At 26.1% G+C, this 19,394-nt stretch overlaps 1 protein-coding gene across 2 annotated transcripts in view; it reads left to right on the plus strand.

Annotated features, from left to right (window-relative positions):
* The window catches only part of Dad (Daughters against dpp), a 131,655-nt gene extending 122,290 nt beyond the window's left edge, over positions 1 to 9,365 (plus strand). For both annotated transcript variants that reach the window (XM_075374889.1, XM_075374890.1), the window contains 2 exons: positions 5,225 to 5,428; positions 7,560 to 9,365. In XM_075374889.1, the coding sequence (XP_075231004.1) occupies positions 5,225 to 5,428; positions 7,560 to 7,888 (533 nt within the window). In that variant the 3' untranslated portion in view covers positions 7,889 to 9,365. The remainder of the gene's footprint in view (positions 1 to 5,224; positions 5,429 to 7,559) is intronic.
* The last annotated feature ends 10,029 nt before the right edge of the window (positions 9,366 to 19,394 follow it).

The following is a 19,394-nucleotide window of genomic DNA, read 5'->3' on the forward strand; positions in this document are numbered from 1 at the left end:
GTTATTTGTTCACATGTTCCAGAGATATTAATTAAAATAGATAAAAACATATACATTTCACATGTGTGACTAGAGAATTGTATCCAAAAATTATTTTTGCATTTATTGAAACAGTGTATTTCAAATTGTTTATTGAGTACCCAAAATGTTGACCCTTATAATTATTTCTACTATAATATCCAGGAAATTTAGTAAAATACACACACACACACACACACACACACACACACACACACATATATATATATATATATATATATATATATATATATATATATATATATATATATATATATTTATTTATTAGGATTTGTAATTAGATACAGTCTTAGTAAAATGCATGTACCAGGCTGAGTTTGTCATCTTTTTCTTCCATGACTACAGATTGAAAGTATACAACTACATTAATGAATGTATATGTGCTATATGAATAGCAAAGTCAGATGGAGATTAAATTTATTTCACACTTCAAAATTTATTGTCCAACTAAAATATTTAATTTGTCATATGTTTTGCCAAGAAAAAGAATTCACTTAAAAGTAGTAAGTTACTTAATATTGTGTACTTAATCAAATTTTTTTACTAGCATAATATTTTTTATATTACATTCAAGCAAGAAAGGTACAGGAAGAGTTGCAAGTCTTGAAAAATGGAATATTAGCAATTATTAATGGCATTCATTTTTGAATATCATTAATTTTATTATGAACCATTAATGTTACTTTTGGGTCCAGAATGCTATCTCTGCCAGCGTTGATTAAAATGTGTTTCAACTTTTTAAATAAATAGAGACGTAAGAAACATTTTAGTAATTAAATTATTGTAAATGATTTATTTTGTTAGATTAATTTATTTAGTTGTCTGCGTAATCCTTATGTATAAATTTTCTAATTAAATGAATTATAGGTTCACTGAATAGATAAACTTTTTTTAAATATTGTTTCTTTTATTAAATGATATTCCAGGAAAAATTTACTCACTGAAAAACTTAAATTCTATTATCTAATTATGACCATAAAAGTAGTTATTTATGATATAATATTACTATGTTGCCAGTTCTCTCTTTTTTTTGTTAGTTATTATTTTTGTTACTGTTTTGAATATATAAATAATATATAACACCATCATTTTATTACGCTTGTTCTCAGACTGTGTGATTCAAGGATTTTGATTACAATCTTAGATAAATTCCTTTTAGTTATAATTGTTTCTTTTAGTGAAGATACTGTTATTTCTTTATTTTCAAACAATTTTTATCTTGGATCAATTTTTGAAGCCTTTATTTAAAAGTGGCACATAAAAATTAATATCAGTAAAACATATTGCGCAACTTTTATTTTAATTAGGCGAAGCTGTAAGCAGGTCTATTTTTGTTTTATTAATTGCTGTCTCAAAACTAGAAAGGTATGATTTCTTGGATGGATGTGTAACTTGAATCAAACACCTAACATAGAACAAATTTTGTTAAGTGTCCTGACTTAAACAACCACTTGAAAAAATGGTAAAATTGTTAATATAAAATCCAGAATTATATTTCTACTCCCCAGTCTAAGAAGTTTGTTATATACTTTCAATCAAAACTTCTATGGCTTGTAGCTAGACGCACCATTTCAAGTTTTTAATTTGATCTCGTATATAATTGTAGGTACCATATATAAATGATATTAATAAATTATTTACTAGCTATCCAAATGTATACTGAATTTCTAAACTCTTGACTACCAACTGGATGTATAGCCTCGTCTGCTCCTTTTCCATTTATGCCCAGTGAATGGAACATATAATCATGCTCTCCATACATCTGAATGATATGCAGCTATTTGTTTAAGCCAATGGTACATTATTGCTTAGCTCTGTAAAAAAAATAAAACATATTTTATTAAGACATTTATTAGCAAGTAAAATAAAAACAAAAGCATAATATAAGTTTAATAAGTCAGATACCAAGGGCTTCATCTTGTGAGACTGATAATTAAGTAGAACATTATGTATGTAAATATGCAATTAAAGAATTACATAAAAAAACTATTCCCCTCTTCGAGAAAACTTTTAAGACATTGACCCATGGTGATTGTACCTCCACCCTCCATTAACCAGTTGTAACCAAATTAAATGGCATCAATGACCTGTACATAGAAATTATACCTTTCCAAAAAAATTTGATTAATCCAGTTTAAGGATATTGAGAAAAACAATAACTGAAGAAGAAAGCCTACAAATTACATTTATTATCCCTCACCCTTGAATGAAAGTGTCCAAATACATAACCAAAATGATATAGTAATATAATAACATCATCTAATTAATAAAAGAATGTGACAGCACAGAAATGACAGAAAATAAAAAAAAATAAATTTTTTGCATCCTCCACCATTATGTGGATAAGAATAAAAACAATCACCATTAGAAAGTATAAGCTACGTAAGGGGTGATAACTTATGTGAAAAAAATTACTTATAATTTAGATAAAATTTTGAGGCAGATTTATATGGTCCTCAACTCCCTGCCCCCTTGAGCAATTGTGATCTGAATTAAATGACATCAATAACTTATATTCAGAAATCATTGTACCAAATTGGCCATCCAGTCTGGAGATATGTAAAAAAAGGCCTATATTCATTTTTCAGAATATTTTAATACAAAGATACTGTTTTTTTTCTTGTTCATAATTTTTCTCTGCTTATTTGTGCAATAACATTAAGTTATTAGTGACAATAATAAATTCATTTTTAATTAATTTTTGTTGTTTTAACAGTTTTAGATTAAAAATAAATGATAAAACTAAGTTGCATTATCAGTTGTGATGAAAACTACTTCAGATTTTTTTTTAATACAGTTATAAAAAAATGTAATCTTCAAAAAAACTGTATTGTATTTTATAAACCATGAATATTGAACACAATAGTTAACAAAAAAAATATTCTTTAAAATTATGCCTTCAACTCTTAAGAATATATTAATAAATTTATTTAGCTGCATTTTTAAAAGTAAATATTTTTTTTCTACCAAAAAATCTTAACTGAATAATAGTTTGGTGAAAAAAACCAGACCAGTGATTTGTGGGTTAACGAATTAAATGTCACTAATTGAACAAATAAAGGATTTCATAGAATAGTTAAGATGTAGATTTGTTAACTTAAAAAAAAATTTTTTTAAAACTGATTCAGCTAAAAATTATAAATATTCTATCTTATCAAATGTAGTAATTTTATTTTTGTATATTATTTACATAATCATAATTTATCATATACATTTACAAATAAGGATAATTTTTTATGCTGTTTGTTATTATTAAGTTTAGAAAATGAAATCGATTATAAATTGCGTGTACTCTTTTTACCAGGTCATCTTTGTGAATGTTAAAAGGTTATCAAAATGCACTAGATAAATTTCATAATTGATTTATAATTTTATTTATTTACTAACTTGCACTTACATACACATTAATAATTATAATTTTATATATTTTGAGATTAATTAATTAATTTATATATCAGATTTGTCTTTATTTTTATTTTAAAATTATGGTTCTTACGATAAAAATACCAATTTATTTTGTCATTTTTTTATATTTGTCTGATGTGAAAGACAAATCAGGAATATTTCAACTATATTTCTTTGTATAATAATGGATCCACATTTCAAAGTAAAAATTATATTAAAAAAAAAAAAAATGTATTTAGGAAAAATACATTTTTGATGGTCAATCAATTAGTAATAAGTAAACATGGCTGCTACATCTGAGGTGTGTCCATTTGATAACTACTACAGTCTAGGTTGACCATTCCTGAGATGTGTTGTTAATTGAAACCCAAGCACCAAAGAACACCGGTATCCAACATCTACTATTCAGATTTGTATAAAAGTACCTGCCTTTAGTAGGATTTGAACCTTATAATGTTCGACTATGAAATCAGCTGATTTGCGAAGACAACTTTACCATTAGATCAACCCAGTGGGTTAGTTAAACCTTACCTGGTACCCATTAATAAGAAACTAGTCCTCAAACTCAAGTAGGGAAAACATTACTATAGTAATTCCCATTCTTGTAAACAATCCCATTGACGGAGCCATCCAAATTTATTTCTTATTTATTTATATCAAGGGATTCAATAATAAAAAAAGGAAGGGTGAATTTTAGAATGATTAGAGGGTTGATTAATCAGAACTGGAAATCCAGTGCTGTTCCGAAATCAAGATTATTTAACCATAAACTTACCTAGGATGAAATAAGGATTACCAAAAATGTTGTGAAATTTATATCGCATTGCTTCAAGTTAAATCAAATTTACATGTAGATTTTATTTTATTATCTTTACCACTACACTTAAAGACCATTTGTATGGCAGTTACTTTAATATAGATTTGAATACTAGATCTTGGATATCAGTGTCTATGGTGGTTGGATGGTCTATGGAACCACACATTTCAGGAATGTTCAACCTGAGACTGTACAAGACTATACTTCATTTACATTCATACATATCAACCTCATTCATTGTCTGAAGTAATATATTATGGTGATTTTGGAGGCTAAACAGAAAAAGAAAAGACCTACAGATAGACACAAAATCAGAGAAAAAGAACAAGAATTACAGATTAAACAGCTTAATTGGAATAAAATGATATTCAAATATTAACAATGATGGAAAAAATTATGTATATACACATTTTAAGAGAGTTTACTTAAATGGAAGGTGCGAACAGATGTTTTACATACTTGTGTAACATTTTTTTATATTATAATCTGAAGCAGTTCTCTTTATTAATACAAATTTTGGGAAGTACTGAAAAAAATTTGTTTTTAAAGTATTGTTAATGACTGAAAATATTGGTTTTACGGTATTGAATCAGACATTCCAGGGATTGGTGTTACAAGCAGCTAACTAATGTGTAATTCTTATTTTAAATATATTTTTTCATTTCAGTGATCATTATCTGTAAATAAGTCTACAGGTTTCAACAACCTATTTATTTATAAAAGCAAATGATTGTTAAAGTGAGACTGACTTGTGTAATGAAAAGCAATAATACTTAAGTCCCTTTTAAGTTCTGTTTCCAGTGATAAAACTAAAACCTTTTAATAGAATTATAGATATACTTATGAAAGTAAAATCATTTTTCATGTTAAGTTATTGTTTATTTAATTAATTATTTTCTCTTATAATTCAAAAGTTTTGATCTGTAAATTGATATTAAAGAAAAAGTTTATTTTCTGTTATAGGTGAATCGCATAGTAGAGAATGGTGTCGTCTAGCATATTGGGAATTGTCAACAAGAGTCGGTCGACAATACTCAGTAGAAACAAATGCTGTTAATGTATTTTGGAATGTCCCACATGGCAATGGTCTTTGTCTTGCCACATTAGCACAACACAGTTTTTCTCCTCCAGAGGCTGTTAAAAAAGCTCGTGAAAAAATTGGAAGAGGTAAATATATATTTTATCTTTCTATTTATTTGGTTAATCTTTTGTCAAGAGTTTAATGAGATATCTTGTCTATCAGTTTTGCTAGCATGATAATCAGTTTTTGTGTATGAACTGGTTTTAATGATTGCACTTTTGATGTTAATATGTAATGTTAAATAACAACAGGTATGATAAAGTGATGTCAATAAGCATTTGTTCAGGGATGGTTATTCAATGTTGTTTTCGTTGAAAATTTAGTTTCAGAATTTGGCTGCTACCCATTTGTTTCTTGTTTAAAACATTAGTAAAGTCGCTTCCCATGAGCCATATGAAATTCCTATTTCTTTGACAATCTCTGATGATAATTCTGCAATTAGTAAGCACAATCTCTAACGTTTTTGACATTTTCATCAGTGATTGATGTGCTAGGATGCTCAGATTTCACATCTTTGATGTCTTTTTGGCTTTCCTGAAAGCGTTTGTATCACTCATAAACTTGTGGTTGTGACAGCATCATCATCAAAGGCCTTCATTAAAATTTTAAATGCTTGGCTGCACTAATTCCATTTTTAATACAAAATTTCAGACAAATTGTCTGATTTGACATTTTACCACACAAAATATCACTGAACACAGTAAAGTATGTCTTGCTTTTTCATTCACCAAACACAAATTAAGTGTTGCATCTGACTGAAAATTAACACATACATCACTGACAGTACTACAAATATACAGGGAAAAAATCAACTCAATTGACAAGATACAGCACATGCAATTAAAAAATTATCATTACTTTTTGATCAGTTCTCATATGTTTCTTACAGATTTTGTTTCCTTTTGAGCAGATTGTTTATAAAACAAGTAATAAAAGGGATTTAATTCCATTTGACATTTAAAACAGTCATATGTAGGGAAATATTTACAGGACTGAACGTTACCAGTTTAATGTACCCAATCCTGTTTTATGTCCGAAGATCATTAAAATAGCCTCCTAGATTGTGTAATTAGCCATAATGGTGGTAGATAGTGAGATTTGCTGTTTCATCAAGTAAAATGATATGTGGGAGTGTGATTAACCTTTTAACTTATATTTTATTAGCTTTTCTTAAGTGTTAAAATATAGTTTCTTTTCAATATAAAAGATAACCATGCCAATTTTGCTTGTGTTAAAAAAAACTTTTAGTATATTACAAAAACCCTTAATGGGTCTAAATCTAATGGTTATCTAGCAGAAAAAAATAAAATTTAATTTGGATGGTTTTTCTCATAGGAACGTAAACCTGTTCTTGAGTTGTTTTGTATCGTATGGCGGAAAGCAACTTTTTGGCACTTTATATTTAAGCATGGCTATGACAAAATTAAAATTTTGTGTATCTTGGGTAAAGATAAAACAATTTTTCTTAAGAAATTATGTTTTAGGTTATGTTTTTACATTTTATTTTTTAAGTTAGTTTAGATTTTATGAAGAATAGTAGAGTTGGCTTAATCTGCAGCCAAAAGTTTGTGTTGTTTATGCAATCCTCAGGTAGAAAACTAGAATCTTTGAACGGTTCAATAAAAAGGGTTGTTAACCCACTGAACTCCAATAAAAGAGCTGTTGAGAAATCAGGAAGGTGAGTGACTGCCTTAGTTGTTCCCACAACACATTTTTTCATTATTTTCCTTAAGACTATTCTGTAGGTTTATGTAAAACTTTTTGCTGTATCCATGCAAGGAGTTTTTGCATCTTAGTATTTATGTAATTTAGTGGGAATGACTGCATTCAGGTTTATCAGAGTTTCTAATTTTCTATCTGGTAGCTGTACAAAAGTTCAACCAAAGACTGAAGTGGTTAATGGGTACTTGGGTGTTCTAATACATACTTAATTACAACTTCAGTTTAGCGTATAATGTTACCAATATTAGCTACTGCTAATATCAGTTCTTTTCATATACAAACAACCATCTAAGTTACTACTAATAAAAACTAATTGCAACTTACATTCACTAGAAATGCAGTTAAAGTTAGTATAATTTGCAGATTAGATCCTTGGTTACTCTACAATAATGCCTTTTATTGAAAAATATGTTACATTAACTAATACAGCTGAAATACTTGTAATAACAAATAAAAGAAATTAAATTTTTATTTTATTAATTTTTTCTTTTGCAGGATTAACCCTGAGCTTAGAGCCTGATGGAGTATGGGCGTACAACAGAAGTGACTCTCCTATGTTTGTCAATTCTCCAGCCTTAGATGACCCTGACTCAAGGACAATACTTGTTTATAGAGTTCCCCCTGGACATTGTTTAAATATATTTATACCCGGTGCGCCTGTTAATAAATGGGATTCTCATATTGGACCAACAGGACCCACAGGGCCTGTCGATCCTAATTCCGTCCGGATCAGTTTCGTTAAAGGTTGGGGTCCTAAATATTCTCGACAAGAAGTTACTGCCTGTCCGACATGGCTTGAAGTTTTACTTGCACCATGTAGATGATAATTTTTATTATTGTTTGATAAAATTTATCAGCTTCGAGGTGACTATAAAAAATGATGATTATTCTGCCGATGAAGAAGTAACATAGTTATTTCTTTTCCATCTGGTCTGCCTGGACACAGACTGCATGATGTGATACAAAAAATTGTTAAGATGTTAATGTAAGATAACAGTATGATAACGTGATAAATTGAACGGTCATGTAATTCATATTCTTCATATTTTCTGTTAATCTTTTTTCTTCATAAAACTATATATACTTTATAGGCAAGAGAATGAAAAAAAGATTATTTGGCTCTTGTAAAATCGATTAGTCGTTGTACCTGATTAATTATTTAATTATTAATTTTTATGTAATAATGTTATTGTAAAAGAAGAGTACATATAATATTCGATTCCCATTAAAATAATTGTCAAAATGTGTATTTAAATAAACTAATAATATTATTTATTGAAACTGTATAATAGCATTTATATTTAAGTTGTATTTTCATATATTTTTACAATGTATTAACAAAGTTTAATTTTTGGTTAAAATTATTTGTTCGAGGGCATGAAGTGAAACCATATGTTGTTGTGTCTGTAAAATATTAAAAAAAGAGATAAGCTTATTTTATAAATAAATTCATTTACATAAATCATTTTATAATGAAACATTTTTATTGTAGCGTAATGATTCTAGTATTTCATTTAACAACAAAACAGTTTAAAATAGAATTAAAAATTTTTGTAAGAAAACCAAAAATAATGTAAATTATGATTTAGCCTTTATTTTAAATTTATAAATTAAACTTAAATTTATTTAACTTAAATGTAACAGTTCTTATAGATAATTTTTATTTATTCATTTTAATTTTCAATGTGTTCAAATGATGAAATGCTGATGATAAAGCTGTATAATTTTTTTTTTTGCTTTTTATTAATAGCTAATACTTTGTTAATAATATTTTAATTTTGTAAAATTATATTTAATACTTTGATTGTTAAGTGAAAAATTTATGTTGTACTTTTATCTTCAAAAGAAGAAATCTATGTGCATTAAAATAAATTAAGCACATTAATTCAAATTCATTGTAACTTTGTTTTTGCGGAATATATTTTTTAAATTAAAACTGTATTAGTGAAATAATTTTATTACAGTTCATTGAACTGCATAATATATTTTGAAATATAGACATGATTTAAGATGTAATTTTTTGGAGGGACTATAGGTGGCTTGCTTTTTTATAGTAATACCTGGATTTTTTATCGAATGATTTCTACAACATTTTATTATTCAATTTTTTGTCTAAATTAAAAATTAAAGTAATGTTACTTGGGTTTTCAGATCACCTTTAAAAAAATTTAACATATATTTCAGACAGTAGGGAAGAGCAGTTAACATCAACTTTATATTATAATAAAAATGTATGAATAAAAAATTAATAAATTTTACATTGATGTAAATTTTAATTTTGTTTGTATAAATATCACCTGTGTTTTCTATTTTTATCTTTACCCTTACAATAATGAATCCACGAATTTCCCGTGCCTACTTAAGTTAAAGCTGCTATCAGTCTTTTAGAAATATACACAGCTTAATTATTCAGAGATAATTAAAATTTTGAAAATTAATTTTTTAAGGTTATTAAGTAGGTTCATTATTTTATAATCATTTTTCACATAAAAACTTCTATTAGCTATATTTGTTTTAAGTGTTTAGGCATCCAGTTATTTTGGATTAATAAAGAATTAACAAGAATTCAGGGGTTGTTAATAAATTTTCAAAATTGATTGCGGTATACCTTAACGTTTTGTGGATATTAATGTGGTAGGCAATGTGTCTCTGTAGTTAGTTCTTAGATGGCGCAACTGAAATGCTTTATTGAAATAAGAAAATAAATAAAATTGTAAATATACTCAACCTTACTTAATCTATGCTCAAATAATGCTACTCAATCTATGCTTACTTAATCAAGGTTAGCAAGCGAAGTGAGCATAAGTTAAGTTAGGTTAGATTATATATAATATAATTATATAATCTAATTAATAATATTATATAATTATTATATTATAATCTAACCTAACTTAACCTATGCTCGCTTTGCTTGCTAATCTTGACTAACGAGCATAAGTAAGGTTAGAGTGTATTTATAATTTTCTTATTTCAATATAGCGTTTCAGTGCAGCCATCTAAGAACTAACTAACTACAGCGGTAGATTGCCTACTACATTAATACTGTTTTGTGAACATTAATAAACTGTTGGATTTCAAAAAACCAATACAAAACGTTTACAAATTAAAGAGATTTTTTTTGTTTTTAGTTTTATTTTGCCTGTCTATTTCTTTCAATACCTATTTTTTTTTCTGACCGATGATTTTGTTCATATAAATAACAGATTTGGTTATTTATTAGAAGATTTGTGGGCTATATTATTGGTTGTTTATCAGTGGAAATATATTATTTGTTTCAGATATTATTAGTATTATAATTAAATTTTCATCAAGTATACATCACACAAATAAGCATTATTAATTACATTTTTGTGTAGCTACCCTACAGAGATTTTTTTTTAAATTATAGAGCTTACCATTTATTATGTAAACATGAGATATTGGTTGTAGATCTTCCTCCTCTTTTGAGATAGCCAAAAGATTTTAGAAGCTCTCTTCAGATTGAGTTCTTATATAACTGTACTTTTCAATACTTAATTGATATAATTAATCATTAATAATTATTTTTTCAATTAAGTATTGATATAATTTAAGTCTATTATTTAATAATTTACATCAAAATTTAATTCATGATTTTTCTCATTAAGATATTCTTTAATTCAGTCATTTTAGGAAGACCATATGTTAGGTGTTAGTCAGTTATTTATTAATTTAAACCATAAATTACTGTATCGTTTTTACATTACATTTTATAAGATTTATATAAAATTATTCTCTTTATTATATATATATATATACACATAGGATTTTATCTAAAAATAAAAGAAGCCATTTGTATTAAACAAAAATAGTCCTGAACTACAATATTATTTTTTTTTAATTTTTAAATGATTTAATGGTAAATCCTGAAATATTTTAAAATAAAAATGTACTTAAGTCTTTTTTTATTTGATTTTTAATACAGAAATGTAAATGTAGCAAATTTGATTTTAATTTGCCTGTTATTTTATGAAAGGTTGTATGTCCTTGTTAGATATTTAACACATTCATTTTTTATAAATAAAAAATTGAATGATAACTGTTAAATTATTTTTGCTTTACACTGACTTGGTGGAGCGGTAACTTGTCTGCTATTCATTCATATGAAAGTTTGGATCCTAGTCAGATAAGGTATTTTTCAAAGATGAAAAAACTCATTTCTCATCATTAAAAAAAGGAATGATTAGGGATCTACAGGAGAAAACCTATAGTTGGCAAAAAAAAAAAAATTATTATAAAATTGCTTAAAATTTGTTTTATTTTTATTTAATTTTTATCTACTAATATGGATAATTGATACAATTTTATCAGGGATATTAGGAAATATTTTAGAATCCTCTTCATACTTAGCTAATGGATGGCCCTAAGATTTTGTTGCAAGTTATCTGCTGGCTACCTGAAACAAGGTTAGGAAATAATATTTTTTGCACAAACACCTTTATACAGATTTTTTTTTCTTGGTCTACTAAGTTTGTCAATTTGATTTTAACATTTAAGTTTTAATGATGCGGCCCAAATTGTATTTTAAAATTTCAAAAAAATTGTATATTGATGTTCTACTGCAAATTTAAAAATTAATACATTTTTATGAACAGGCCTAGATAATGTATCTAAACTACACTATTTTATAATATCACTCGTGGTCAGAAAGTTAAAAACAGTTTAAATAAATTTTAACACACCTTACTTTAAACTATCGATGTTAAATCTAAAAAAAATTATTGGGCTTATTTAAAAATTATTAATAGACAAGTTAAAACTATAATCAAATTTTGAGTCAGATAGTGAGAGATATCTTAATTTGGGTTTTCTTTAATTTTAAGTATCTACAATGGTTAAAGTAAATTCTAAGTTTTGCTTAAATGTGCCATAAACCTATCATACTTTTCTTCTTTTTTTTATTGAATTACTATTATCGTAAATCTACTTCAAGTAGTATAAATCCATTTATTATAAATATTATCATTTTATTTCAGTTGCATGATAATTTAATAATAAAAATTACTTTTAATTCTGTTATTTTTTTATATAATAAATAAATTTATTGGATAAGTTACTTTATATTTTTATTGGTTTTTTATTTTTGTCTTGATAAATTATTGGAAATTTAAAACGGTGTCTAACCTTGTTATGATTAATTACTACAGTCAGCTGTTTGAATATTAGATAAAATGGCAGAAGAATCTGTACTATTCAGTATATACAAACTGGTATTAATATTTTTTATTCATTTTTTAAAAATCTTTTTTAAGTTATTAATTAATTGTGTTTTTTTAAGTAACATCTTACTAATCTGAAATTCAACACGCCAAAAAATAAACTTATGAAAAATGAAATAACATATTTTTTTATTAAAAACTAAACTTGTAAATTAACAGTTTTTAAATGATAATTATTTTTTTTTTAATAAATAATTATCAGTAACTGTTCAGAAAGAAAAAATAGATGGTTAATTATTTGTACATGGTTGTCTAAAATAATCAGTTTAAACAGTTAACATGAAAACAGTTAAAAAAATAATTATTACACATTAATACACAACTGAAGAAGTATTCAAAGTGCCATCATTCTGCTCTTTATATATTTGTCGGTTAGCTCTAAATATCAAATTAATTAATATTTGCTAATGACAATTATTTATACAACAAATTAATAATTTTGTTACGACAATAAATTTCTCACAAAATTTCAACCTTTATAAAAATAATCATCACAAAATGCATGAAGAATCTTGGCCAATAACACAACTTCTTTTAGAATTTTTTGTAAACTTGTTTCGGGTATTTTCAGCCTAACAGAAGCATTTCTGAATGATGTTTCTGGGCTCCACTAATTTTTCTGCAAAACATTTGTTTTCTAAACTGCAACTAGTTCTAGACTTGTATAATTATGGATCATTTCGAATGTCAACTTTATTTAAAAATGTTATATTTATTTTATGTAAATATTGACAAGTTAGTAGTATAGAATTAGTAAATTTCTTATGGACTTGTTTGTGGATGGCAATAGTATCATTATTTTTATGTTGATATTGAAAACTCATCCTTGTTTTGTATACTAACACATTATTCTCATTTGGATAGAAAAATGATCTGAATAAAGATTGAATAGAATTATATTACCTGATTACTATCAACTGCATAATCAAAATGTCCCACCTGTTACTCAATTTAATCTGCATGCTGGGGGAACTTATTTTTAGTTCACTGAGTATAATAAAATATAAATATACATCTTACTTTTAACAACAAAATTATTATGTATAAGTTTAGAAAAAGATGGTAACTATAAAAACAAAAATGAAAATCAAAACAGTTAGCTGATAATGGGAAAAATAACTTAGAAAAATTGGAATTTATACAAGTGGCGAGATCATACCCTGTTTATCAAAATTTTTTCATACTTTGAAGAAGTTTATCTGTGGTTAATTCAGATGTAAATGTTGCATTATGTAGTTAATTTTTTTTTAATAATATACAGTTATTACAAAATAAAAGAAGAAAAGGTAGCAGTAGTTGGTGTATTAATTAGCATTTTATTCTCTTGATGATAAGGTACAAAGTTCAGTTAGAGTGCAAAGTTTTAGAATTTACACATATAACTTCAACATCATTAATAATTAAAGGCTAAAACTAACATTTGACATTATCTAGAACAATAAAAAAAAAAGAATTACCATGAAAATTATTCTCAAAAATATTTAATTATTTTACTTTAAAATATATTCTACATTGAAACTGTTGAATGACTGTATATAGGATAAAATATGTCTTCTGAATTATTCTATGAATATGCTAGTTAGCTTACCAACCAAACAGTGCTTTAATTTTATTATTTCCTATTTATCAATAAATTCTGATGGTTTTTTTTAACAAGATAACTAAGCATTTTCATTTTTATAAACATCACCTGTGTATTTTCATTTTATAGTAGTGTGCAAATTAATTCGAACACATGTTATTTAATTAAAAATACCTTTTATTTAGGAACATATTTATATAATTTGTGAATATCTAGTAATTATGTCCTCCTTTATTCTTAACCACTTCACATACACAATTTGGCATAGCTTCAACAAGTGTACTACATATTTTTTTTTGTTTCTTCATCATGAAATCATACCAGTGTTATTGCTTTAATGAGATACAATTCATTTTTGAGTCATTTTTTGAATATTGCTCAAAGATTTTCAATTTGGTTTAATTCTGGGAAGTTGCCTAGCCACAGGAGTACTTAATGTTTCGTTTTTCAAAACATTTTTCCGCTTTTTTGGAAGTATGGCATGATGCCAAATGTTGGAACATTCCATTGCCTTAAGGGAATTTGTTTTGAAGATGTATCACAACCCTTTCCTTCAGAATCTTGATATAACCATCACTTTTCAACGTAAGACTTCAAACGTGAAACAACCCCAAAACATTTTTTTTCTTGGGATATTTAACGGATTGTTGGATATGTGCCAATGATGTATTTTCATCTTATGCTTTTCTGACATATGGAACTCTTTCCCACTGAATATAAAAATGTGACTTAGGAAACATACGATTTTTCCATTCCTAAATGCACAAGAGCCGTTTTTTGTACATTGCTGGTGTTAAAAGTTGCTTTTTGGCTGACAAGGTTAAATTTTAATTACCAATAGAAGTTTATCTGGAAATCTATTTGCTGAATTAGTAAGTGATTATCCTTATTAGCCTGAATCAAATTTAATTCTTAAATTGTTCAAATTGATTATCGCTTTGTGATCAAGTTTTCATATTGTTACTTAAGACAATTAAACTAGGTACTCAATAATTTAAACTGTTTAACAATGAAAATAATTAAATACATGAAAAAAATTTCAACTTCAGAAAGGGAGGAAATTATTAAACAAAGCATTCATTTGGTTAAGTAGTCATAAAAGTACTTCATTTAGTAATAAAACATAGTCATGAAATTTATACAATTGGGACTTCTACATTTGCTAAACTGTTAAAGAAATAACCAAACTGAGTTCAGATTACTAGTTTTTGTCACTTGGACTTTCAGTTAACTGTCCAAGTGAACATTCTACATCTGTTCGTTCAATTTTTATTAAGATAAACATTTTATTTTATGAGAATGTTCATTATTCAAAAGAAATTTCTTAGCTTAAGTAGGGAATTTTGTAATACCTAATTTACTATCAAGAAGATAATTATTATTAATAGATTTAATAATTACTGATATTAATGACCCCCAATATCGATTAGTTAAAGGATGATTGCGAATAATCCATTAAGACAGGCATACTCACATCACTATAAATACAATTTTATCATATGCTGACATCATAATGAAGTTTAACTTCAATCAACTTATTTAAATGTTTTATAATCAATTTTTAATTTCAGTAATTTTTAGAAATTTGTTTACCAATTATTGGGCATCTTTTGTATTGACCATATGTTATGCATTAATTAAACTTAAATATAAGAATACAAAGAAGAGCAGAATTCTTTATCATTTGTTGTGTTGTTTTTTCCTTTTATTATTTTTTTTATTTATTAATGTATAAATTCATGTTTTATTTATCCTGTGACAGTTATTGGATAACATCTGCGACTTGATGGATAAACTACTATACTGATAAAAATCAGTATGAAAAATAAACAAAATTTTATATATTTTTTTCTGTAAAGATTGTAATGAAAATTATTTAAAATTATAAACTTCTTAAATGGAAAATAGTTAAATTAAACAAATATAACATTTTCAAAACTCACGTCATTACATTCTCAGTAATAAGGACCATCTTCATTGATTAGTATTATTATTCTCATCCTGAAATTTTTAATTTTATTAGGCAGAAACAGTTTTTTTTCTTAATAACGTGAATTTATAAAATTATTAAAAAGCACATTAAATTTGAATGTTGTGTGTTTTTTTAAGGAGTCGCGCTATTCAAACCTAATATTTTTTTTAGATAATGTTCTAAATAAATGTCTACCTTATTTAAAAATAAAAAACTACCAGTAAAAACATTCGTTATGATGCCTTGATGAGAAGAGCACCACCTGTCATTTTAGATGGCTGCATGAATAACTGATAATTTCTGATATGAATCTGGAAAAGTTATAGTTTTAAATAAACGAAAGGTTATTTATATATATATATATATATTTATAGTTTTTATTATAATACACTTATATATTCATATTTTTTATTACAATACATAAAAACTAGAAATAAATGAAATACTAGAATGTGTGCAGTTATATAGTTGAATAGTAGTGTAGTGGCTTCTGTGTAAACAAAGAACCAAATTTTTAGTCGTATGTTGTATTGAATTGCAGTCATTCACTATTTTCTTTCAATGTTGTAGGATGTTGCAATAATCTGAGGAGGGAATTTATTTTTTTATCAGTATATTTACCATATGCTTATTTTACTCTTTCCCACTTGTATCAGAAGTTATTTTTACACTTAGATTATGTGAACTAACGTATAAAGATATACAACTAACAATCTATAAAATCTTGTTCTCTACTCTACAGAAAATAATTTTTTTTTAGTCATTTTGAAATCAATTTTTGTTTATATTTCTAAATATATTCTATACAATACATAGCATAAACTGCAGGCAACATTGTGTTTTCATTATGTTAAATGTTGCTGTTGCGACATCTAAAAATAATTACGTAAGTTAATAATTTTTTACCCCTACTTTTAATACAGAGTTTTGTAAACAGTTAAACACATAACTAAATACATTCTTAAATCAAATTGGAGCAGTTTGTACACAGTAATTAAGTTTTATTATGTGGTCTTGAAGTAATTTCCAATTTGAAAGAAAAAGTAATATAAAATCTTTAATTTAATGAAATTTTAGTTTTCTACATTTAAATTCATGGAATTACAGGATTTGATTATAAAAAAATAATAATTTTAATAACAGTTAATTCTACAAATGCTAGATGGTATAAAATATTTAGAATTCTTGCAAATGAAAGTAACTCAATTGTATTGAAATATTCAATTATTATTTATTTTTAAATTTAAATGTATTTAACTGAAAAATTATCCGTTTTTTTTTTTAATAAAGTAAACTAATTTTTTTATATTATTTATTATCAGCCAAGTTTTTCTTAAATAATTTAATAAATTAGTTTCATTATTGTAAAAAAATACGTACTAATAAAATTCATTATTTCTGCAAAATAAGTAACACATTTAATAAAAATGAAGGGAAATTATAGAAAAATACCTTTAATTTAAAAACATATAATAATAATAAATCTATATGTATTGCCTTGAAATGCTGCAGTCATGTAGCCATTTTGTGATTTTTTTTTGGAATTGTGCCTTCTTTATCATTAATATTGAAGAAATTATAATATACAATTAATTGTAATAAATTATTATTATTATTATTATTAAATAATTATACTTTAGATGTTACCAAGTGTTATAAAATAATAGAAGAGTTGGTCAGACCTGTTAGTTTTTATATATTTAAAAAAAATTATATATGTATATATAAAACATTATTTTGGTCTGTACTTAGCTTGCTCAGGGTTTATAAATTATTACTATTATTATTATTATTATATATTTTATAAATATAAAATATTGTAGTAAGATGGAAAAAATACCACACTTTGCCTCTTATATTGCATATGCGCTTTATTATATTACTATTATTATTATTACATATTAATTTTGGAATGGTGCATATATTCTTATGGTGCGGGTTGCAAGTTCAATATATTTTTAAGTTATATTTGTGATGGTCTGTTTTTATTGTATTTAATTTTTAAAGAATTTTTTTTGTTTGAAAAAAAATCATGATTCTGTTTAAATTTATTCTGAGTTCTACCATATATGAATAAAATCTTCAATCAATAAACAAGCAGAGTTCAATTTTACGAAAACACTTCCTGTGTTCTAGGAAATCGATATGAAAATTATGTTTGTCATGACACCAAGAGAACAGGATTGAGATTTAATATTTGCATACATAAGTAATGCTTTTAATCACAGCAATACTGTGTGTTTTGGTTTTAAATAAGTAAAATGAAATATATGTTTAGTATTGAATTTATTAAGCCAGATTTATTAAGCGTTTAGTATTAACATCCAATTTATTGCGCTATCTAAACTACAATCAGTAGTTTCCACATTGTAATTTTTCATCATTTCAGTTATCTTGCATTCTTATACTATTAATTTTTTTTTTTAATTACCTTTTCTTTTTTATAAAAAAAAAATTCTAAATAAATTGGTGAATTATATTTTTCATTGAAGACCTTTTACTACATTGCATATTAAATTTAAAATATTTTCACTAGTTTTATATTTGCACTACCATTGAAGTTGTAAATAAAATGTGTTTAAACATAGTTATGGTTCTAAAAGTGGATATCTAATTCACTTTTAGAAAATACTTAAAAAAACTGGATTGCCCGCCTGGCCAGGTAAATTAATTAGAACTTAACAAGCAAATGTTTTGTATGGGAATTATTATCAAGTAACCAATGTTATTAAAATATAACTTATACTATAATTTTCTTTCTTGCAATGCTATAAGGCCTTTTCAGATTTGTGAATCCATCTTTAGTTGTATTAAAATTTAAGTCTTGTCTTGTTAATTATAGAGATGCAATGTAACCTGCGTATTTTTTATATAAAACATCTTTCAAAACCGAATGTGAATCTAAAAAAGCTGTATTTTGGTAAGGAAGCTGTATATTGTCCTGGTGGTGGTAGTATTTGGTTTGTCTGGCATTTCTCCCACCACCACCCCATTCCATCGCCCTAAAGCATAAGACCAAATGTCTGTACTTTAAAACAGTTTAGCGACCAGTATCCTAATTAGCTCCTAGAGCTTACCTAACTGCATGAGCAGAATAAGTGTGGTGCCCTACACCACTTGCTTGCATGTCCCACACTGACTTGTCATATATTACTAAAATGGGTAGGCGCATCCCATCTACTTACTAAAATATATGACTTGTCAATAAATTAAAATTTATTCCATCAAGGACAGCAATTTGCTGTCACGTCTAGATCTCTGAATGCCAGGAAGTACCTGTCCACCATAATATAGCACTTGGAGACATATTTGATTGATGGCCAGCCATTTCTCGAGGATAGCTTCCTACAGTAAGCGGTAGGGGTCTTGTATCCCTTAAACTACTGATGCTGGTTGAACAAAGCAACAGCATCAAGGAACTCCCACACGGTTCAACAATATAGCTCACGCCACATTGACTCGCCACTTATGAATGGCCAATTTTCCTTTTGGCCTCTGTTTCATGATGGCCTGAGTTCTGGCACCCCCCAAGAGCTGGG

This window comes from Lycorma delicatula, chromosome 9, assembly GCF_047948215.1.
Source record: "Lycorma delicatula isolate Av1 chromosome 9, ASM4794821v1, whole genome shotgun sequence".
Lineage (NCBI taxonomy): Eukaryota > Metazoa > Arthropoda > Insecta > Hemiptera > Fulgoridae > Lycorma > Lycorma delicatula.